We start from the raw sequence: 19989 nt of genomic DNA on the forward strand, positions 1-19989 counted from the left end.
TCACTGGACCTTAATGTACAACTCTGTAATATTCAGAGAAATTATGCAGAGCGACGAGAAACAAGAGTTTATTTGTCACACTTTTATAAATGGGGCACAGGCTGAGCTCAGCTTTCAGGCAAAATAAGTATGTTCCTCAGCACGCACGCACATGCACACACACACACACACACACACACACACACACACACACACCAGCAGCAACAAAGCATACTGTAGGTCATGATGCATTTAATACAAGCAGAGGGCATCAGCTATAAAGCAGTAAAAATAGGCCCACAGCATTTAGCGTATATGAGTAATGGCAGCATGCCTGCACATGCACCCTGCACGCACTGACCCTCGCATTATGTCAAAGGATCGCCATTCACAGTTATAGCCACTGGCAATAAGTGCATTTTCAGCTCAGCCAGCAAATATACAATTGCTGGGAGAGAATATTTTGACTTGCCATATGTGAAAAAAATGACACATGAAGGTATTTATGAGGATCAGAGAGCAAATTAATAAGAGCAAAAGTTGGATAAAAAAAGTAAAGTCACTGTGGATAAAATGGAGTTTTATGGACGGATACCTGTAGGAAATGTCATGAAATACAAACACTCACACACCCAAACACAAACTCACAAACACATAATAAAAAACAATATCCATCAAATCTTAACATTACCAACAAACTAAATTTCTTTACAAAACATCTTGTACACATCATACCCTGACAAAATATCCAAAAAGTTTAGCATTGCATTTATAAATTAGACACACTGAGTAGTAATTTAAATTACGCATTTATATTATATATGTTAAGACTGTTAAACCACAGCGAGGGGCTCAAATTGGGCAAACGGATGGTTTCAGAGACAAAAAAAGCTCTGACAAACAACCGTCCAGGCAGACAAACTATACAAAGCACCAAACTGAGGATAAATGTACAGCCAGAGTTGCCACTAACACGTGATATCCATGTTCAATGTCTGAAGGTCTCACTGTCGGTCAGGGAAGAAACAGCAGGTGGCGCTGCAGCCCAGCTCTGCTCCAGGAGACTAGTCTTTGTCGTGCATCTGCTGCTGCATCTTATTCAGCATCTCCTGCATCCTCTTCAGCTGTAGACAGAGAGGATGTTTGGTTAAACTCATAAATAAATCCTGAATCTAATGCCAGTGTGTGTTCAATTCTAAAATAGATTAAAGATCATACAGACTGGCTTAAAGATAATAATCACTGCTGTGGATTCTAAATATATGGCAGGGACACATATTGTGGGGCTGACCAATAATTCAGAAATACTGGCACTAAATACATAATTTCAGTCAGGATTTTATTGATGAAAGGTTGGATTTTAGTCCCAAATTATACATATTAAGTAACTCCAAAGACGTAGCAGAATCTGTTGTTTCAGACTGGATTCACAAGGGTATAATAATAGGTAGAGAAAAGAACAATATACTTTGAAATGGAGAAACAATTTGATATATATCAATATATAGAGGTATTGTATGTGTACTGTAAAAACACATGCACAAGACTGACTTTGATGTTGTTGACATTTCAGATTGAGTAATTGTTTTGAGTTGTTCAGGTTAATGACTGACAGGGTGTATTTCTTTCATTGTTTTTTAACATTGAACACTACTTTGATAATAGTTGTATGTGAATTTACAAGTATTTGCCATGCCAGGCTGTTCATTGTTAGTAGATGTTCTTACTGGTATTGCAACATATTTGTAGTTTTAGCCACACTAATCAGTTCTGTAAGCCCTACTACGCCCTACTAAGCCCTACTACGCCTTGCTGTGTCCTGCTACGCCCTGAACTGCTACAACTATTATTTTCTCATAGTTCCATTATCTTTATTGTTACTATAATTGCCAGAGCCTGGGTCTGTCGAAGTACTGAATAAGTAATTGATGTAGCACTGAATAGTTTACTTATTAGCGGTTCTAATTTAAAATGATGAGGTGATATGGCTTTTTAAGTTTAATGAACTTAAGTCATTAATTTCAAGTAACAGCTTTTTAGTCACATAACATGTTACTAGTTGGATCTTTAAATAGCTTTCAAGTTACATGAAATATTCCCTCAGTCGGGAATGAGTTTCATGCAATCATTTCACAGTTAAGTTAGCGGCCATCTTGTACTGAGACAGGGAAATCATATTACCCCTCCAGTGAGACCTGTAACTCATCTGGGATACATTCATGAAAAATAGAACATCTTCAAACAGAAATCAAAACATTAAAAATCAAAGTTTGCTTCATACCTCTTCATCTTTCATTTTGATTAGTTTCTCAGTCTCCGCATCTGGGGTGGACAGCGGCAGGATGGGGATGGGACTCTCCATACGGTTGTCCTGAGCCAGTTTACTGGGAAGAAGAAGAAGAAGAAGAAGAAGAAGAAGAAGAAGAAGAAGTGAAGCAGACAAAACTGTACTAAAATCTGTAACATCAGCAGTTATCTGAGATGCTTACAAAACATCCTCTCTCTCACGTCTCCACATACCTGGTCATCTCCTGTATGCACTGCGCTCTGTAGTTTTCGTAGTGGACGTCGCAGGTCACGTCTTTGAGGTCGTGCATGTGTGAACGAATCAGCATGTTCCTCAATTTCACAAAGTCACAGTGCGACTGGTTCTCCACTGAGAAAAGAAATACGTAAAAACAATTAATAATCTCTAAAATGTTATGCCATTCAAACTGTCATGGAGGCTGATGACAGCTGCACAGAGAGTGAACATACAAACATACCTTCAACAATTCCCCAGGGGTACAGTCTCCCTCTCACTCTCTGCCCTCGAGCCTCCACCACTGTGTTACTGCCGATCACAGCGAACGGGGTGCACTCCTGCACACAGAGACATGAGGGTGGGTTTGTTTTTCTTACCCTGATCTATCCAGGGAGAGCTGGCTGAGCAAGCTGCGCCCTGGTTCATATTCACAGAGTTATACACATTCACAAAAGCCTACTTAGCGGCTTCAGAGAGGCGTGACTGTAATTGTTGAGACACGTAAAAAAAAACAACAGTTTGTTGTTTATTTTTCTTGCACATATTTTCCCAGCTGATCAGTGGATTCATGTCACAACATTAACAATGGCTCAGTTGCTGCAGTTATCACAATGCAAAGCAGCAGGCAATAATGTCACCTGTTACACCTGTTTGACAAATTAACGTGTATTTAGCCATGCAGATAGTTTTAGTTTTATGTGCCCACTGCCCAGGTTATGAGGTATGTGTATGTGTATGTATCTTTTTACCAAAATTCAGTCCACAGACCTCTCCTGTTGTTACAAAGTAATTCCTGAGAAAACTGTTTCTGGACAGATATGTTGCTGTTAGGTCTCTCAATGGGACGTTTCAGTGCTTTGAGGGCTAAACTTTATTCACTTCCACTGTAAGTGAAGATTAAGGCAGACCTCTCAAAACCTTGGCACATAAAACTGATATTATCTGGACTGCTGGACATCCCACGAGGAGGTAAGTGAGGACAGGGCTGTAGCTTCCATTGAGAACAGTGAGGTTTTAGCTACCAGCAGAAGTGTGTTTAATCAGCTGATTTTTTTTAGACTCAATATATTTATTTTTAACTACTCTTTAGCCAACAAAATAAAGAAATGTACTATTTCCACAACAGAATTGTATTCCTGGTAGTGAAATTATGACGTTATAACAGCATTTAGACCTGTATGTTGGGAAATAAAACGTAGAAGAAAATATGACCACACAGCTGAACAAATAACATTTGAAAAAATATTTCTTTTGGTGTCTTGTCAGTATTTTCAGAGAGGTTGTGTTCTTTTAATCCTGGTTAGGACCCTGAGTGAGAAAATATGTTTTCCGGCACCCCAGAGAAGTGAAAAGACCTAAATCTGTGTTCATCAAAGTTACAGTGACTTCCACTTAACAGTGAACCAGTTAATTAACTGGACTCTGCCACAGGTCTCTGACTGACTCACCTTCAGCTCTTTGTCAAGTTGTTTAAACTCTTCATCCTCATCTGAGTCACATTCGGGGAACTGGTACACTTTGATCCCAAACTTGTCTATTTCCTCTCGTATCTGAAGATACATCCGATTAATGGTTACAGTGAACAATCTGCATACAGTAAAACATGCTGAATTCACTGTGGGGCTGCTGTCATGGAACTCACTCTGTCTTTGAGCTTTTTTATCTCGTTGGGCGTGAGGCAGTCGGCTTTTGCAATGAGAGGAATTATGTTCACTTTTTCATGCAGAGCCTTCATGAACTCAACATCCACCGGACGCAGCCTGTGGAGAGAAATCCAGAGTGAGAATGAGAGTGAAGTAAGAGTAAAGTCTTTCAAATTAAAACAGGTAGAAAATGTTTTTGAATTGTCATGATACATTATTCCACTTGGTCACTGACTTTAAACATTGTTTTGTGTGTGTGTGTGTGTGTGTGTGTGTTTGTTTTTACCCGTGCCCAAATGGAGGGATGAAGTAAAGGCAGCAGTGGACTCGGTTGTCTTGAATGTTCTTTCTGTTCAGCCCGCTCTCATCCCTGAAGTACTGCTCAAATTGCTGATCTATGTAGTCTGTGATCGGCTTCCAGCTAGGACACACACACACACACACACACACACACACACACATACCACTGACTACATTAACAGCTCCTCTAGGCATTGTGAATTCAAGCGAGCAGGCTAAATCGGGCACATGTCAGAGCAGCAGGTCTTTCAGCTCACCACTCGTTGTTGTTGACTGCGTCTCCGAACCCCGGCGTGTCGACGATGGTCAGCTTGAGCTTGACTCCTTTCTCCTCAATGTCTACAGTGTGTTTGATGATCTCCACAGTTTGGTTGATACGCTCTGCAAAGCACCGACACAGAAGGAGATGGGGAGAAAATGAGGTGAAGCAGCTGAAACAGCATGTCAGGGATAAAGTAGAACAAGACAGTGAATGGTGCAACATAAGCCCTGATGGAGTAATTGAGGGGTGTGCCCTCAGCGATAGTGACACGATTGATAGACATTATTAAACTTATTACAAAGCTGCTTTACAAATGCATCTGGCATAAAGGATAAGGGTTTTGAACAAATCCCACGAAAAGACCAAAATCAACAATGTTTCTCAATATTACACTACAAATCTTTACCAAACAGGTAGTGAATATATTTAATTTTTTAAAGGACTAAATAGTGCATTTGTTGGGGACTATTTTCAGCGAGGAATTGATAGACATTTGGTACTCTAGAGCTGGTTGCACCAGCTGATCCTGAGTTGAAACCTGTTACACTTAACTAAATTAAAATGGGTTGCACCACACAAACTACCTCTTATGTAGCGATTAGGTGTCACTAAATATTTACACCCAGGAAGTGCCTGGTGTAACTGTTGCGTAGCTAACTGAACTAACTGATAAAACCAACGTTATCTTGCTAACACATCTGATCTGTTATTATAATGTAAACGGTGAAAATTTGAAATTACATTTCCCAAAGATCACACAATATATTACAAAATAGTTAGCTAGAAATGTCAGACTAAATAACTGAGTAGCTTTGGTTACATTGGATAATCGGATATTTCCCTCACTCTAAACTGCATGAATATTACTACCTCTATAAAAACAAAGCCATAGCTACATTCACAAAGGATTGGCCACAGATGTATCCTAGTAACAGGTTTACTAAAGGCTTTACTAACTGACACATTTATGATGGTTATGGTGCAGGTTGTCTGCAGATTAATTGCCAGTTAATCAATTAGAAAATGTACAAACTAAACTGGACTTCTTCAGTGCTGCTGCATGACAAAGTAAAATTGTATTATGAACGGTGGTCTGGTTTACTATAATACTAGAGCAGTGCATTCATTACTGGTGCAGAGAGATAATAAATAGCATAAAGACTCACCTTCAGCATTTAGTAACTTCCTGTCTTTGTAGAGGTCTGTGAGGAACAGGCTGTTGACCAGGGTGGATTTACCCATACCAGACTCTCCTGCACAGACAGACGGACGGATGGACAGACAGACGGACAGACAGACAGACAGACAGACAGACAGAAGGTCACAATGTTTACAATTTACAAATAAACTAAGAAGATGATTTATTAGGTAAATTAGCTAGGTGTACAAGTAGGTTTTCTGTCCGTTTGTATCTTTGACTACAAACTGACCTGCCACCATCAGCGTGAAATCGAAGCCTTTCTTCACCGACTTCCTGTGGACCTGGTTGGGCAGAGTTGCAAAACCCACATACTGTTTCTCCTGGGACAGAAAAAGAACAGACACAATAGAAGAAGGAGGTGTTTAGTTTAAAGTCATGCTTTGAGGAAGAAAGTATCAAATCATAGTGCTCCAACTATTTCAATTATCAATGTATTTGAAAATCATTGTAGAGCTAAAGCAACTAGTCAAACGATCAGTAGATAGAACAATAATTGGCAGCTAATTTGATAATCGATTAATTGTTTCATTTTACAATCAAAATGTTCTTGTTACAGCTTCTAATCTGTGACGATCAGATGCTTTTCTTTATAACGTGATAGTTAATTGAACATCTTTGGGTTTGGGACTGTTGGTCGGATGAAACAAGTCATTAGAGGACATTTTTCATTATTTTCTGAAATTTTTAGTCAAAACAGTTAATCCTTGAACAGAAAAAATATTCAACAGATGAATCAGTAATGAATATAATTGTTAATTGCAGCCACGTTGCAGTCACATTTCCTGATTAGGTGAACAGCGAATGGGATGAGAGATGATCGCTGTTAAATAATTCTTGCAGCTTGTGTGTTAGTGCTATCCTGCGGTGTTTAGAGAACACGGCGCTGAAGGACTACACAGTGTTGTTAACAAGATATTCTGATTTTCTTTTTTCTCTTTTTATTTAGGGCATTAATTTACAACTGTGAACAGACAGTTTGACCACAACTAGCCTACTTAGTAGGTGTCCTATACGTATAACCCTTTATTGTATAAATTTGCACAATGCAATATTATAATATATATTATTCTGATATGGGCCATTCTGAATAATGAGTACTTTTACTTAAGGTAGTTTAAGTATTTTTTGCAGCTAATGCACTTTTACTATAACTATAACTATAACTTGTAAATGAGTATTTCTGAACTGTGGTATTGCTTCTTTTACGTCTTACAGTAAAAGTAAAAGATCAAAAAAGTTACTAATACATTTCCACTAATTTAATAATCGATTAATTTTTCCAGCTCTACAATAAAACATCAAAAGCCAACATCTTAAAAATCATAAGCAAAGCACCAGATAATTGTAAGAGTGCTAAGTAAATGTATCTATCAGCTCCTGATGTAATAAAAATGACCTCACCAGACATTCAGAAATATAATACAATACAGAAAATCTATAACTGCATGGAAAAACATGTGCACAGCATTCCACTGCGAGCAGCTGAGAATAAGCCAGTGTCTCAGATTTTCCACTAAAACTCTCACATAAACACACAAAGAGAGCCACAGGATACCAGTCGCTCACTGTGTCACACAGTAGCTCTCAGTCCTGCAGGTTTTCTCTGCTGCATCTGGCAGAACGTCATCTTTACCCGACAGTACGTGTTGACATGTGTAGATATAAATACGCACTCGAGGCCCGTCGAGAGCATTCACACACAGACAGAAGCTACATTCAACAGACCTGAAAAGCTCTTTTTTCACTCTGCAAACACAGAGCCAAACAAACAGTCAGAGCCCTTATAAGCTGTCATAACTTGTCATAGGCATTTCCGACAGCCCTCTCGGGTGAGGATCGGATTTACAAAAACACACACAAAAACCACAGGCAGTGCAATCAGTGCTTGGCAGACACACTTGTCAGAAAGCCAGATATGTGAGAATGAGAAAAGCTGTAGATAAATCAGTGAGTAATCATAAAAAACACTTCACCTCAGCAGTAAATCTGTCACTGGGGATATCACACATCTCCACAGAAAAGCAGAGATAGCACCAAAAGATGCTGGCAGTGAGTCCACAGGTGATAGGGCTTCTTGTTTATGTATTTGTAAAGTAATCCTGAAATCTGTGTCTATATTCTTCATTATTTTGAAATTTTCCTGATCATTTTCCACTCTTTTTGTCTATTTTACCCAAATAAATGCAACTATTTTACCTTCTGCCTGGCTGTTCTCACTCGTGGGCACAGCAGCCGTTCCACCAGTTTTTCTTGCAGCATGATGGCATCCATCCCAAACCACTCCGACACTGACGGACCAAAATAGCCACGGGTCTCAGAAAGTTGAAAAACAGCCCAGCAGGGAGCAGGAAAAAAAAAAGCAAATGCGAAGCCTCGAGACCTTGATAAACTCGTCTCTCGCTCTGTGCCCGTTCCGAAATTGTCTCTAACACACCTCTTTTCCGTTTGTGCTCTTTAAATATGTGCCTTTTGTTCCTCCTACTTTCCTTCTCCTGATTTCCTTTCTTTTCTTTCTATTTCTTTCTTTCCTCTGCCCTACAGCGGTCCGACTCTCCCTGTTCAGACAGGTATGGAGGAATTCTCACTGAGAGGGAGGGAAACGGAGAGAGGGAGTAAGAAAGAGGTGGCAATTTGAGGGAGGAAACAAGGGAGGGATGGAAGTAGCGAACCTCTAAAAGAAACTCATTCATTCAGCCTGTATTCCCTCCCCCAGCTCTAAAACTCTACACCGAGAGAAATGACAACCAGCTCGCAAAGAAATGCAGAACGAGAAGAAACAGACAGAAAGTTTAGATGCAAAAAATAACTTGTTTGAACTTGACTGTGACAAAAGCAGCAAAACAAACAACAGATAAAGACACAAACGCAGCAAGTAAAGGCCTGTAGAGTGAGCGTATCAGATTAACAAGTAAATTAACTTGTCAATCAACGTGTACTCAAATACTGTACTTTTCTTAGTAAAAGTACCAATAAAACAAGTGAGTACAGAATTGACAGCAAAATGTACTTAACAAAAGTAAAAAATAAAGTCTTGTTCTGCAAACAAATGGCCCCTGTGCATGATATCTTATATAAAGTAAGGACATTTAATTCTTCCTAACATAGGGCTCCAACGATTCACAATATAAAACTAATGGAAGAGGAATGATAAATACACTGATACACTAATCTGTATTAATTTTACTTTACTAATTAGCATACATTTTGTATTCATTGTTTATTTTAGGTCTAATATTTATCAGAGAAATCCACACAACAACACAGCCTAAAACTGCTTTTTGTTTGCGTTTTGTTTCTTAGGCATGTATTTGATTAAAAGTAATAGTTTAATATTTTAAAAAACATTTCTTATTCCCTTTTTTGCTGTGAGTTAGATGAGAAATTGATACCACTTTCATCTGTGTACAATAATTATGATGCTACAGCCAGCAGCCGGTTAGCTTAGCACAAAAAGTGGAAATGGCGAAACCTGGCTCTGTCCGGAGGTAACCAAATTAACCTACTATCACGTCTTAATCTTCTCATCACACACAAATAAACATATTTCCCCAAATTCAGTCAAACTATTCCTATTATATTGATATTAATTCACATATGTCACGTTTTTTATTAATCAATCACTCCGGTCTAGACTGTATTGAAAAGGATGTACAGTAAAGGAGCTCACTGTGTGTGTGTGTGTGTGTGTGTGTGTGTGCGCGCGCGCGTGTGTGTGTGTGTGTGTACGAGGTACATTTCATGGCAAAGGTTGCAACTTGCAGCCGATTGCTTCCAGATGTGTCAGTGGTGTGTGTGTGTGTGTGTGTGTATGTGTGGGTGTGTCTGGCTCATACATGATGTTGGGCCGCAGAGCTTAAATGTTCTTTGAAATAAATGACCTGTTTTTTCTCTTTTTTCTTTCCCTAAAGTTAGCACACCCCGCAGTGATGCCACGTACAGGATGTGACAGCCCCACTCCACACCACTGGAGGGCGACACAGGAATCAACTCAGATTAAAAAGAAAGTTTATGGTTTAAGCTTGCTGATGCCTCTATTAAAGGAAACAAACAATCTCAGCCATGGTGGTGCTGATGCAAACATTAGAAAAGATGCTAGATGAAGAGTTGAGGTCATTGTTGACATTAAAGAGTGTGTGAGTGTGTGTGGAGGGGAGTGGGAGGGTCAATCTGAATAAAAGAAAAGAACAGATGTCTTGAAATGGTATTACAATAGCCCCCCGGCTAAACCCCCCACCTTCAGTCTTTTTTAGTGGCCAGCTGTCCCTTTCTCCCATATATCACCAGCCAGACAAACTAAATATAATCTTTGCCAGTCACACGTATTTTGTTACTTTCAAATTCGACATTATGTTCAATTAAACATTTCTCATTGCTAAGTGAAGCCAAAAAATGGTGTCTTGTATAATCCTTTGCATTCATACCCTAATTTCAGACACTTGTCATGTTTTGTTGCTGCTTTCAGCTCTTGGACAGGGCTTCTGTAATAAGGGGTTATTTAGATCACAGAGGTGGATTTAAAATCTGTAGATACAAATTAATCTGATGACAGATGTGGACTACCTGAGGCGTCATTCTCTCATTTATTTTTGTTTTTATTAGCTAAATATACTTGGATGGTATTCTAAAGGGGCTTAATAAAGAGATACAACCAAATGTATTGGTTATTCTGTAACCCATTTCACTTTATTATCTCCTTCTTCTTGGGAAATGGAAATACTGAAAATAAAATGTACAAAAAACTAATGAACAAACAGATCCTCACACACGCACACAGGCAAGCACGCACGCACACACACACACACACACACACACACACACACACACACACACACACACACACACACACACACACACACACACACACACACAGACAAGTTATCCACCTCAGTCTATCATTGCCTAACCATTTGGATAAAAAAGGCTAAAAACTTGCAAGAAATGGTCATAGTTGCTGTTATGCAATCATACTGTATATTATAAGAAAAAAACAAACTTATCATTGGTGTTGTGGAGTGACTAAGTTGTAAAAGTTGCGACTCTGCGTCGCCTCTTTGGCCTCTGCCTTCCCTGTCTGTGTTTGCTCAGCTGGAAGAGTGTACGGCAGGTGCAGAGGGACATTAAGGACAAATTATGAGTCAGGAGTAATGAAGGCCAGCAGGGCAGCAGGATGTCAAGGGGCAACTTAAAAACATCTTCAAACCCTCTTGTTTTCTTTGGCTTTCACATTTGCAGAACTCTATATGTTATGGTTTGTCATGTTTCAGGACATTGTCTTAATTTTCTCTCTTCCGTAAAGCACTTTAAAACTACTTTTGAAGTATGTTCTGTGTCAAATACGTTAATTTTCAGTCTATAAAAGATCAGAAAACATGAAAAATGTCCCCATAACTCTACAGAGTCTTTAACTCGCTTGTTTGATCTGACCAACCGTCTAAACCCCCAAAATGTTTAATTTCCAATCATATAAAACAGAAAAAAGCTAAGTCTTTTCATCTTTTTTGATGTTTAAAAACACAAACCAGAGAATATTTAGCATTTTTGCCCAATAAGCGACTTAAATAATTAATAGATTTTCCTAATTGTTGCTGATCAATTTAACAATTAATCAGCTTATCATTTCAGCACTCAATGCACTTTGTATCTACTGCATTGAAAAGTGCCTTTATATAAGTTTTCTGTATTTTTTGCAATACATTTTTTGTATTAAGTGCAAGAAGAGCTTCATTCACTGTCAGAATATTAATAATAAATGCACCATGACTCTGTCAGTTTGTTTGTCAGTCAGTGTTGGATGGTCCTGCAGCGGCAGAGATCCAGAGATCCGCCACTCAATCAGCAGGCAGCGCTCAGCTTCTTCCTCTCAGTCATACAAAGTCATGGCGTTTAAGGAAATGACTCTCAAAAGGACCCAGCAGTCAACTCCACTGCCAGGGCATGCACGCACACGCACACACAGACACAGAATCACACACACAAATCCGAATAACTCTGGCAACAGCGTACCCATCATTTCCTGCTGCCAAACACTTTCAAGAAGCTACAGTGATGACATCACAACACAGACACACAGACTGAAGAAGATTTTTTAACTGACCATAAAAACACTCATCACACATTTAGATCACAGTTCAAACTGCAGCATCTCTTCAGATTGATCCACTGGTTAACATGTTTGTACAAGGTACAAGGAGTATCCATGACGACATATCCTATTTTGTGCAGGCCAGTGTGCGAATGAGGACTTAAATATCTTCCACAAAGGTCTCATAAAACTTAAAAAAACAACTTGAAAACAAAAGTATAAAAGGACTCTTTGGAAGAGTATGTTGATTCAAAAGTTACTTACTTACTATGCTAATCATTTTAACATGACATCTACCAGCCAATCCCTCTCCATGATGCTCTCCAAAACGGTCTTGTCTGTATGAGAAGGCTTTTCTTAAAGGCGAACTCCACCAATTTAACACATTAGTCAAGTTGTATTGTGGGCAATGTAGGCGAGAAGTTTTGACAGCGAAGAAGAATGTGTGGAATTAAAAACACGATATCTCAGGTTTATTTTTAAACTGTCCATCGTGAGTCTGACAATGTCATAAGAGTGCAATGTTATATTTGTGACAATGTTTCATTTTTGGTGTTATTTGAGGATTATGGTAAATGCTAAAATGTAGCATAACAGAGTATCACAAGTAGAGAAGATAGTATAGTTTATAGTCAGCAACCTGACAGTTATAAAACAATATCTAAAGTTTGCTAACGTTAGCCAAGCTATTGGTACAAAGTCAGGCAATAGCAGCAAAACCGCTCAGTGTAGTAAAATAGGCAAAGGTGCATTATATTTGTAACAGCATAACAGTAAGCTACTCTATAACAATTTCTCAAAAATCTAAATAAAAGAGGAATCGATCCAACTTTAGTAATGAGAGTACTTTCCACCCGTGCTCTGACCAGTGCAATGCTCATGAAATTCAGTCATCTCAGTTAAATCTAGTGATAACTGGGCTTAAAATGGTGTAATGCGTTCCCGGCTTTAAGCAGCCAGACCGTCTGTGATGCAGCAGTGAAAAGCGTGACCTTTACTGATGACTTCTCTGCATCTCCCAGCTGTCCAGCTGACACTTTCACACCATTAACCCTAAATGCTCCACCTAAATGTGTTGCCTGCCCACCAGTGAGTGAGGCAAGAGAGGGTATAAGGGAGAGATAAGAAGGAGAGAGGTACAGAAACAACAGAAATGGACCCTGAGCCCCCCGGCCTCCTCCCTCCTCCTCTGTTTTCTCTCTTTGGAGATGCAAAGTCCTGCGTGCACTCTGCTCTTTAACATGCTAATCTGACAGCATGTAATTGCTCAGGCAACAATAAAATTGTTTCACTGAAGGACACTTGGCTAGCGTAGCCCAGTTTTAGCATTAGCCCATTCAGTGACAATGGACACTTATGGGAGCATAGCTGAAACATTGAATGGTACTATAAACATAGTATCCCTGAACATTTAGCAGAAGGATTCAATCAGCTAAATGTTGTCAGGAAAAAAGGTTTATAGGAAAGTTGGAAACGGCCGGAAATACTCTCTACAGCATCAGATGTGTAGTAATCCACAGTTGAAAATAGTCCCCAACAAATGCACCATTTATTACTTTGTTAAAAACTACAGTGCCCAGCTCTTTTAGAAAATTAAACTACAATTTGTAACCTGTTCTGTCTTCAGTGGGATCGAGTGAGCTTCAGGCTGACTAGGATAATCAGAAGGTATCGGGAGATTAACCAACACATTGTTGGTTTTAGTCTTTTCATGGGATTTGTTGACAATAAGAAAGATATAGTTGTCAAAATAATCTTAAAGTGGCAATCCTTAAGATATTTGTCCTGGTTGATTTAAAATTTCTATTTGAGTAAAAACAATGGTTTAGCAGTCTGGAGCATAAAATAGAATTAATTAGAATTAGAATTAATCTCATTCTATTTCTATGGTCTGGAGTGTTGTTGATACATGAGCTTCAAGTTTTAAGAATTGTGTGCATAGTTAAATTTTTTGTGTGTATAAAAGAAAAAAAATGTAATACAGGATTATTTCCGAGCGATGTCATGCCAGACACCCAGTTTGTAATACTGCATATATATATATCTCATTACTTTCATCAATCAGATGAAAATCTTCCAGATTACAGCTTTAAGGTCCTTCTTCTCATCCATGTCGTCTTAAAAGTTAAGCTCAACTTAACCCGCTATTTTTCAACTGAAAAAAGTCAAAAATGAAAAGTCTTGAGAACTCTGAGAAGTCTTAGAAAAAGTCTATAATTCTATTACAACTGAGCAAACTCAATATGCTGAAGACCATGTAATACGGTCAAAAGCTTCAGAACGGTAAATAGGTGGACTTCAGTTGAGATTGTTTTGTCAACTGTTGTTTCCAAACTGCCAAACTCAATAACAATATAGATAAACACCAACCTATCCCTTATTCTTCAATATGAATTAAATTCAACATTTCAGTATATTCTAGTCTAAAATGGAAATAGATTATTTGCAGTTATACTGAAAGCAGTTATAAAATAATCTCAATTCTCTTCATACGTTTCATTGGATTACTGCTCAGACTCCTGATCTCTATTTCCAAAGAATTTGTAATCCCAAACATATCAAGCCTGACAAAATACTTGAAAAGATTTTTTCACAGATACTCTTTATCTGGGTCACCCACCAGTTACTTTCTAAAAAGCTTCTTGAAATGCAGAGCTGAGAGATGATGAGCACTGCAGTGTTACTGCATATATAAAAGTTAGAAGAAAAGGAGGTGATCTGCTTTAGTTACAAAGACAAAAAACACAAAGCACCACACACACATTTTACAGGATTATTACATGCATGTTTGCAGCATGCTAAATGAAAGAATGTGCATGTGAACACACTGCAGGGCAGAAATGCCTCAAACACATAAACAAGAACAAGGGCACCGACTGTCACCACAGAGGAAAAACACTCCAAAGAAAACGTGTAGAGGCAGAAACTCACACACACAAAGATGACAAAAGCTGCTTTATCCTACGTGGCTGTCTTGCTTTTGTGTATTTCTACAGTCTTTGCAGCGTCTCAAGTGTGTGTTGTTGCTGTAAAAAGTATATTGGGCATGCAGTAGTGTGTCAGTGTGTCCATCATCCATCTTCATCCGCTTATCAGGGATCCCAAAAACGTCAGGCTAAATTTGGGGAAACGCATCTAGAATATGATGAAGCCCTAAAGAGACTCCATGTCTTGGGTTTCAATATTTCACTCTGGTAACATCCCATAGCTTCAATGAAGTGATACAGAAAATGTGATACTGTCAGACAGTGTGGAATAAGATGAAGTTTTCTTAAAAGTACTTAAAGGAGAACAAAAGACAAAAACTGGAAATGAATTCATTAAATAGTTATCAAAGAAAAAGTTAAAAACTTCTTGGATCACTTCTCTTCTGACAACTTTTCTGTTGAATAGCCGGAGCCACAGGGGATTCAAATCCCAGTTTCAATACCCCACCCAACCCCCCGAGATACGCGTATTCCTGCTCTGCAGCTGGTCCACACTGGGAGCTTGTGAGGGTCCCATCTGTGGCAGCGAGAGTATGTTTAAAAAGAGAGAGGGAGCGGAGGGATTGAGAGGAGAGTGCATCCGAAGTAAAGTGACACACATGCACCAACGCAAATGCATCTGACACAACATCTGTTCACTGCTGCAGGGAGAAATCGCCGTGTGTGATGTGACCGCTGACCTGTTTCATTTTCATGACATCTCAGACAGAGGTGACAACGTGGTGCGATAACGCGGTGCGATATTTCCTCATAATTATCTTTAAATCACCACTTTCTAAAAATGTTCTGTTTCTAAAGAGTTGTTTGACTAAATACTGGACAAATATAAAGACGGAACCATTTCTGTTGCAAAAAAGTGGTAAATACTACAAAGTGAACTAGAGACAATCGTTAAGTGTTCTTCACTTTTGGATTGCCAAGTAAAAAAATATCTCTGTCTGCTGAGTCATTAATAGTCAGGTTATTGATAAAGTCATTCAAAAAAGGGGGTTTTACTTTGTAATTACCCATCAAGTCTGCGGTTATAAATGTTAGTAAGTTATTAATAATAACAGATTTCAAATTTTCTGAGGAAACAGCAAAAGTTAGTAAGTCAACTGTAAATAAATGTTAATAATAAAGGGTTATTGTTATGGCTCTAATTGTGAATGTTAATATGTTGTTAATAAAAGGACTTTGGTCCAGATGCTCTGCACACTTTTCCAAAAGGTCAGAGGTCAATTTGGATGAATAAAAGAGCTACAAAGACAAAGAAAGCATCCCACTAAATGAGGATAAACAATAGCCAGAAACTTTCCACGACCTAGCAACCCTATTACTTACCGATCTATAAAGCATTAGTGCAAACATTAATAAAGCCAATCATCATACTACATAAACCATTTTAAATGGTGTCTTATTAGCATGTGGTTCCTTAAATCTTACACTTAGTTCAGCAACTCTGATTTTTTTTTTAGTGGCAATCCAGGGTTTTGTTTTCCAGTACATTTTGTTTATATAGGCTAAAATCACCAATTTTTTGCAATCTGTATTTAAAATACAACAGTATTACTTCTTAGATGCTCAATGCAGATTGGAAAAAAAATGTCACCAGAAAAAGAGAAAAAGCAGGAGGAACGACAGAAGATGGAAAACAAATAAAAATCACACATTCTTCCTTATACGAACAAAAACTTACATTTGTAAGCCATAAAACAGCCACTCAGGGTTTACTCTTGTGTGACCAGTAGCTTATTGTGGCTCTTTTCTACTACTGTTACACTATGTAAGCATTATCCATTATCCCTTAATTGTCACTTGTGGCTACAGTCCCTCACTGTAAGTAAATAAAGTATAAAACATATAATATTAAGTAAATACTAAGTGTAGTTGTGGCTGTGACGTATTCTGGTCCGCTGAGGCACCACTCAGAAGAGAAACTTGTATTGTTTTCTTCTGTCTGTATGATCTATAATGAAGTTGCTGTTTGTCTTAGCTCTGAATCTAAAAACTGATGTGGAACAGCTACATGGACCATACACTAAATGGACCTTGTTTTGTTTTGATTGTAGCAGCACTGGAAATATCTGAAAGTGCTGTCAAGACATGAACATTTGCTCAGGATGTTTTCGCAACGGTGACCATATTATTCTGGATGTGGTTCATACTTCACTATATCTAGGTGACACATCTCAGCTAACTGTTGATAATAAAACTGTGATTGTGATTTTTTTTTCTCTTTCAGTTTTTGATGTGTGATAAAAAATAAAAGCTCAGTAAATACCCACCACCCACACGCAGAATAATCCCAGCACAGTATTGTGGGTAGGTCAGATGGCATCGTTTACTTACTTCGTATCAGAGAAGTGGTGAAAACAGATTAAAAAAATGACTGTTGCCTGGCAACGTAATATCACAGCAAAGGAAGTGAAGGGAACGTTTAGGGCGATATGAGGGAGTGAGACATGGAAAGAGGAAGAGGAGAAGGGAGGGGAATGTTCTAAAAATATTGATTTAGGATTGGTTATCAGTTATGAGTCTTTCAGCAGTTATGATCTCAGCAGAGCACTATTATTATTTTTTTAGTCCTCCTCCACAGCCTGGATGATCCAGAATATGAGGTATTAAAGTGCCCAACAGGGTCAGATGCTGTAGAGTATGTGGGAGCGAAGAGTGGATGAAAGCCAAGAAGCAAAACTCAGAAGGTATACAAACTGTAGTAATCTAAATACTGAGCATGAGTGAGTCACTGCACGTTTGGAGTGGATGAATATTTATAACAGCTTGATTGTAATTTTAGGTTATTTTCACTATTTCTGCACAAACTATAATGCTACATCTGCAAGCACATCACTCTGCAACAATCATACTAATCCAGGTCTTCCAGCAATCCACTCATAAGTGTGTGTGTGTGTGTGTGTGTGTGTCCGCACATGCATCAAGGATGCGTTTTTTTTTTTTTTCAATACTGTTGTGTGATGTGTTCCTCCTGTTCTCCCTTGGTGTTTCTATTGAAAAAACAAAAAAAAAACTTGACACTAAAAAAAGTATTACAATAAAGGAATTAAAAAAAAAAAAAAAGATGCACTGTAGTGGTCACAGTCATTTCAACTGCAACACTAAACTACATCTCACCCTTAGCATACACTTTAGTGCAAAGCAACTTATATGTTTTACCCAAATACTGGTAATGGACCTATGTACACTTTATACTTCTACTCCACTAAGTTTCAAAGGGTAATATTGTAATTTTCTACTCCACTACATTTATTTTACAGCTACTTACTTTGCTGATACAATATACATTATGAAAATAATATACAACTCTATGGTGTCCTGGTGACCTTAAGGGATTCAGTGTCCCACTGGAGTCAATGCTGCATGTTCTCTCTCCCCTCATTTCCTGTCATCTCTGTACTGTATGCTATCTAATATATTACTGTATGCTATCTATCTAAAGGGGGGGGGATAGCTAAATAAAAATAAATGAATATGTTAAAATAATATAACATTCTAAAAAGTTTGATTCTGCATGATGAGTATTTTTACTTTTGAGAATTTTTTTCAACATTTAGTCTATGCATTTATATCAACAAGAGGACTAAATAGCACTAAAACAGTAAAGCAAAAGCAAAACCTGGACATTATAATGTTCATGAAGGTAGGATTTAATGCAGGACTGTTGTATTAGACTGCATTTTAGTTTGTGTATCTAACTGGCAGCTATAGAGTCAATTTGTATGCAGTATAGACATAAAATATGCTATAAGTGTACATGTGTTGTGAAGTAGAGTATTGCTATAACAGCACCTGCATTTTAAGCTTTAAGGTTGACTTTTGGTGCTTCACTCGAATCTAAATCTATTAACAGTCAGGTTCGCTGAATCATCCAAGCACACTCAGCACGTGCAAATACTGCTATACTGTCATCAGACATTATATGCCAAGAGGAAGAGGGGGGAGGAGGAAGGCCCAGGGTCATCAGAGATGCGACCTCCCATGCAGGCTCGTGTGGCAGCTGGATTTCTGAGCTGAACAGTGGTCAGAAAGTGTTCACGAGTCGTGCTTATGTAATGTTGATAATTAGGTCAGTCCATCGGTCGACTTAATCACCGATAATCGCTAATGATTCATGCGAGGAGAGGATGGAGAGGAAGGATGCTGCCATTTGGGTACCATGTTGGCCGCTCGCCTTTTGTGACGCCGGCCTGCTCCACATTTGCGTCTAAAAATGAAACCTGACCCCCACCGCCTGTCAGTCTGGTGATCACAGCTCAGCCTGTGATGGCATGGCTGCCCGGAGATCTTGCGTTTATAAAACTGACAGAAAAACGCGCACATCGGGAGGGGAAGTAAAATGTACGATCTGAAAGGTAAATATTGCTGATGCTGCTGCAACCGACGCCGTCCAGTTCGAGGCTATATTCTGAACACGCACTATGTTGAAAATGCATTCTCAACAGCACTTGAATAAATACATTAAAAAATATGTCTCTTACCTCTGCGCTATCCTCTATTGGCCATTGCAGGATGGATGAGGAGGAAGCGCAGGTGCAGGGATGCAGAGCGACGCCCAGGGAGACAGAAACATGAAGCAGTCATTGAAATGATTCTCAATAAACACATGGCTGTAAATAAAATCCAGAAACCACGCTCACCTGTTTTCACCGGGATCCGGCTTTTGTACCTGATGTTGGTCGTCATATTGACCGCTCTCCTCCCTCGATTTTACCGAAGCGACGGCTCACAGAAAGCGGCCCCTCGCCTCGCCTCCAAACCCCGGACAGACAGCAGGAGGGCGGGCTGATCTGACAGATGAAAGCCCCTCCTCCTCCTCCTCACACTCAGCCAGTCACACTGCACGGTTTCCTACAAGCAGGGGTCCTACGGGATGCCACGAGGGGGTTAGGGTCCAAACCAACCTCACTTTGACATCAATCTCTATATATTCTTTATAACTTCTCTCCAGTGTCCAGTCAGAAATAGATTTTAGGTTTTGAAAAAGGAGCCCAAAAGGTTGCAATTTTCATTT

The 19989-nt window shown here is 38.9% G+C and overlaps 1 protein-coding gene across 3 annotated transcripts; it reads right to left on the reverse strand.

The window, feature by feature from the left end:
* Window positions 1-52: 52 nt before the first annotated feature.
* sept5a (septin 5a) lies at window positions 53-19760 on the reverse strand. Of its 3 annotated transcripts, XM_031306021.2 has the most exons (12): window positions 19616-19760; window positions 19457-19470; window positions 6139-6229; window positions 5875-5961; window positions 4704-4827; window positions 4433-4567; window positions 4146-4263; window positions 3952-4053; window positions 2745-2841; window positions 2500-2635; window positions 2261-2363; window positions 53-1103 (listed from the first exon to the last, which is right to left on the reverse strand). In XM_031306021.2, the coding sequence occupies exons 1-12, from the start codon at window positions 19659-19661 to the stop codon at window positions 1044-1046; spliced, it is 1113 nt and encodes a 370-aa protein (XP_031161881.1). In that variant the 5' UTR covers window positions 19662-19760; the 3' UTR covers window positions 53-1043. The 3 variants fall into 3 exon arrangements, with proteins under 3 accessions (XP_031161881.1, XP_031161880.1, XP_031161882.1); XM_031306020.2 differs by lacking the exons at window positions 19457-19470; window positions 19616-19760 and adding an exon at window positions 8106-8502; XM_031306022.2 differs by lacking the exons at window positions 19457-19470; window positions 19616-19760 and adding an exon at window positions 7476-7663.
* Window positions 19761-19989: the final 229 nt, after the last annotated feature.

This window comes from Sander lucioperca, chromosome 2, assembly GCF_008315115.2.
Source record: "Sander lucioperca isolate FBNREF2018 chromosome 2, SLUC_FBN_1.2, whole genome shotgun sequence".
In the NCBI taxonomy this organism is placed as follows: Eukaryota; Metazoa; Chordata; class Actinopteri; order Perciformes; family Percidae; genus Sander; species Sander lucioperca.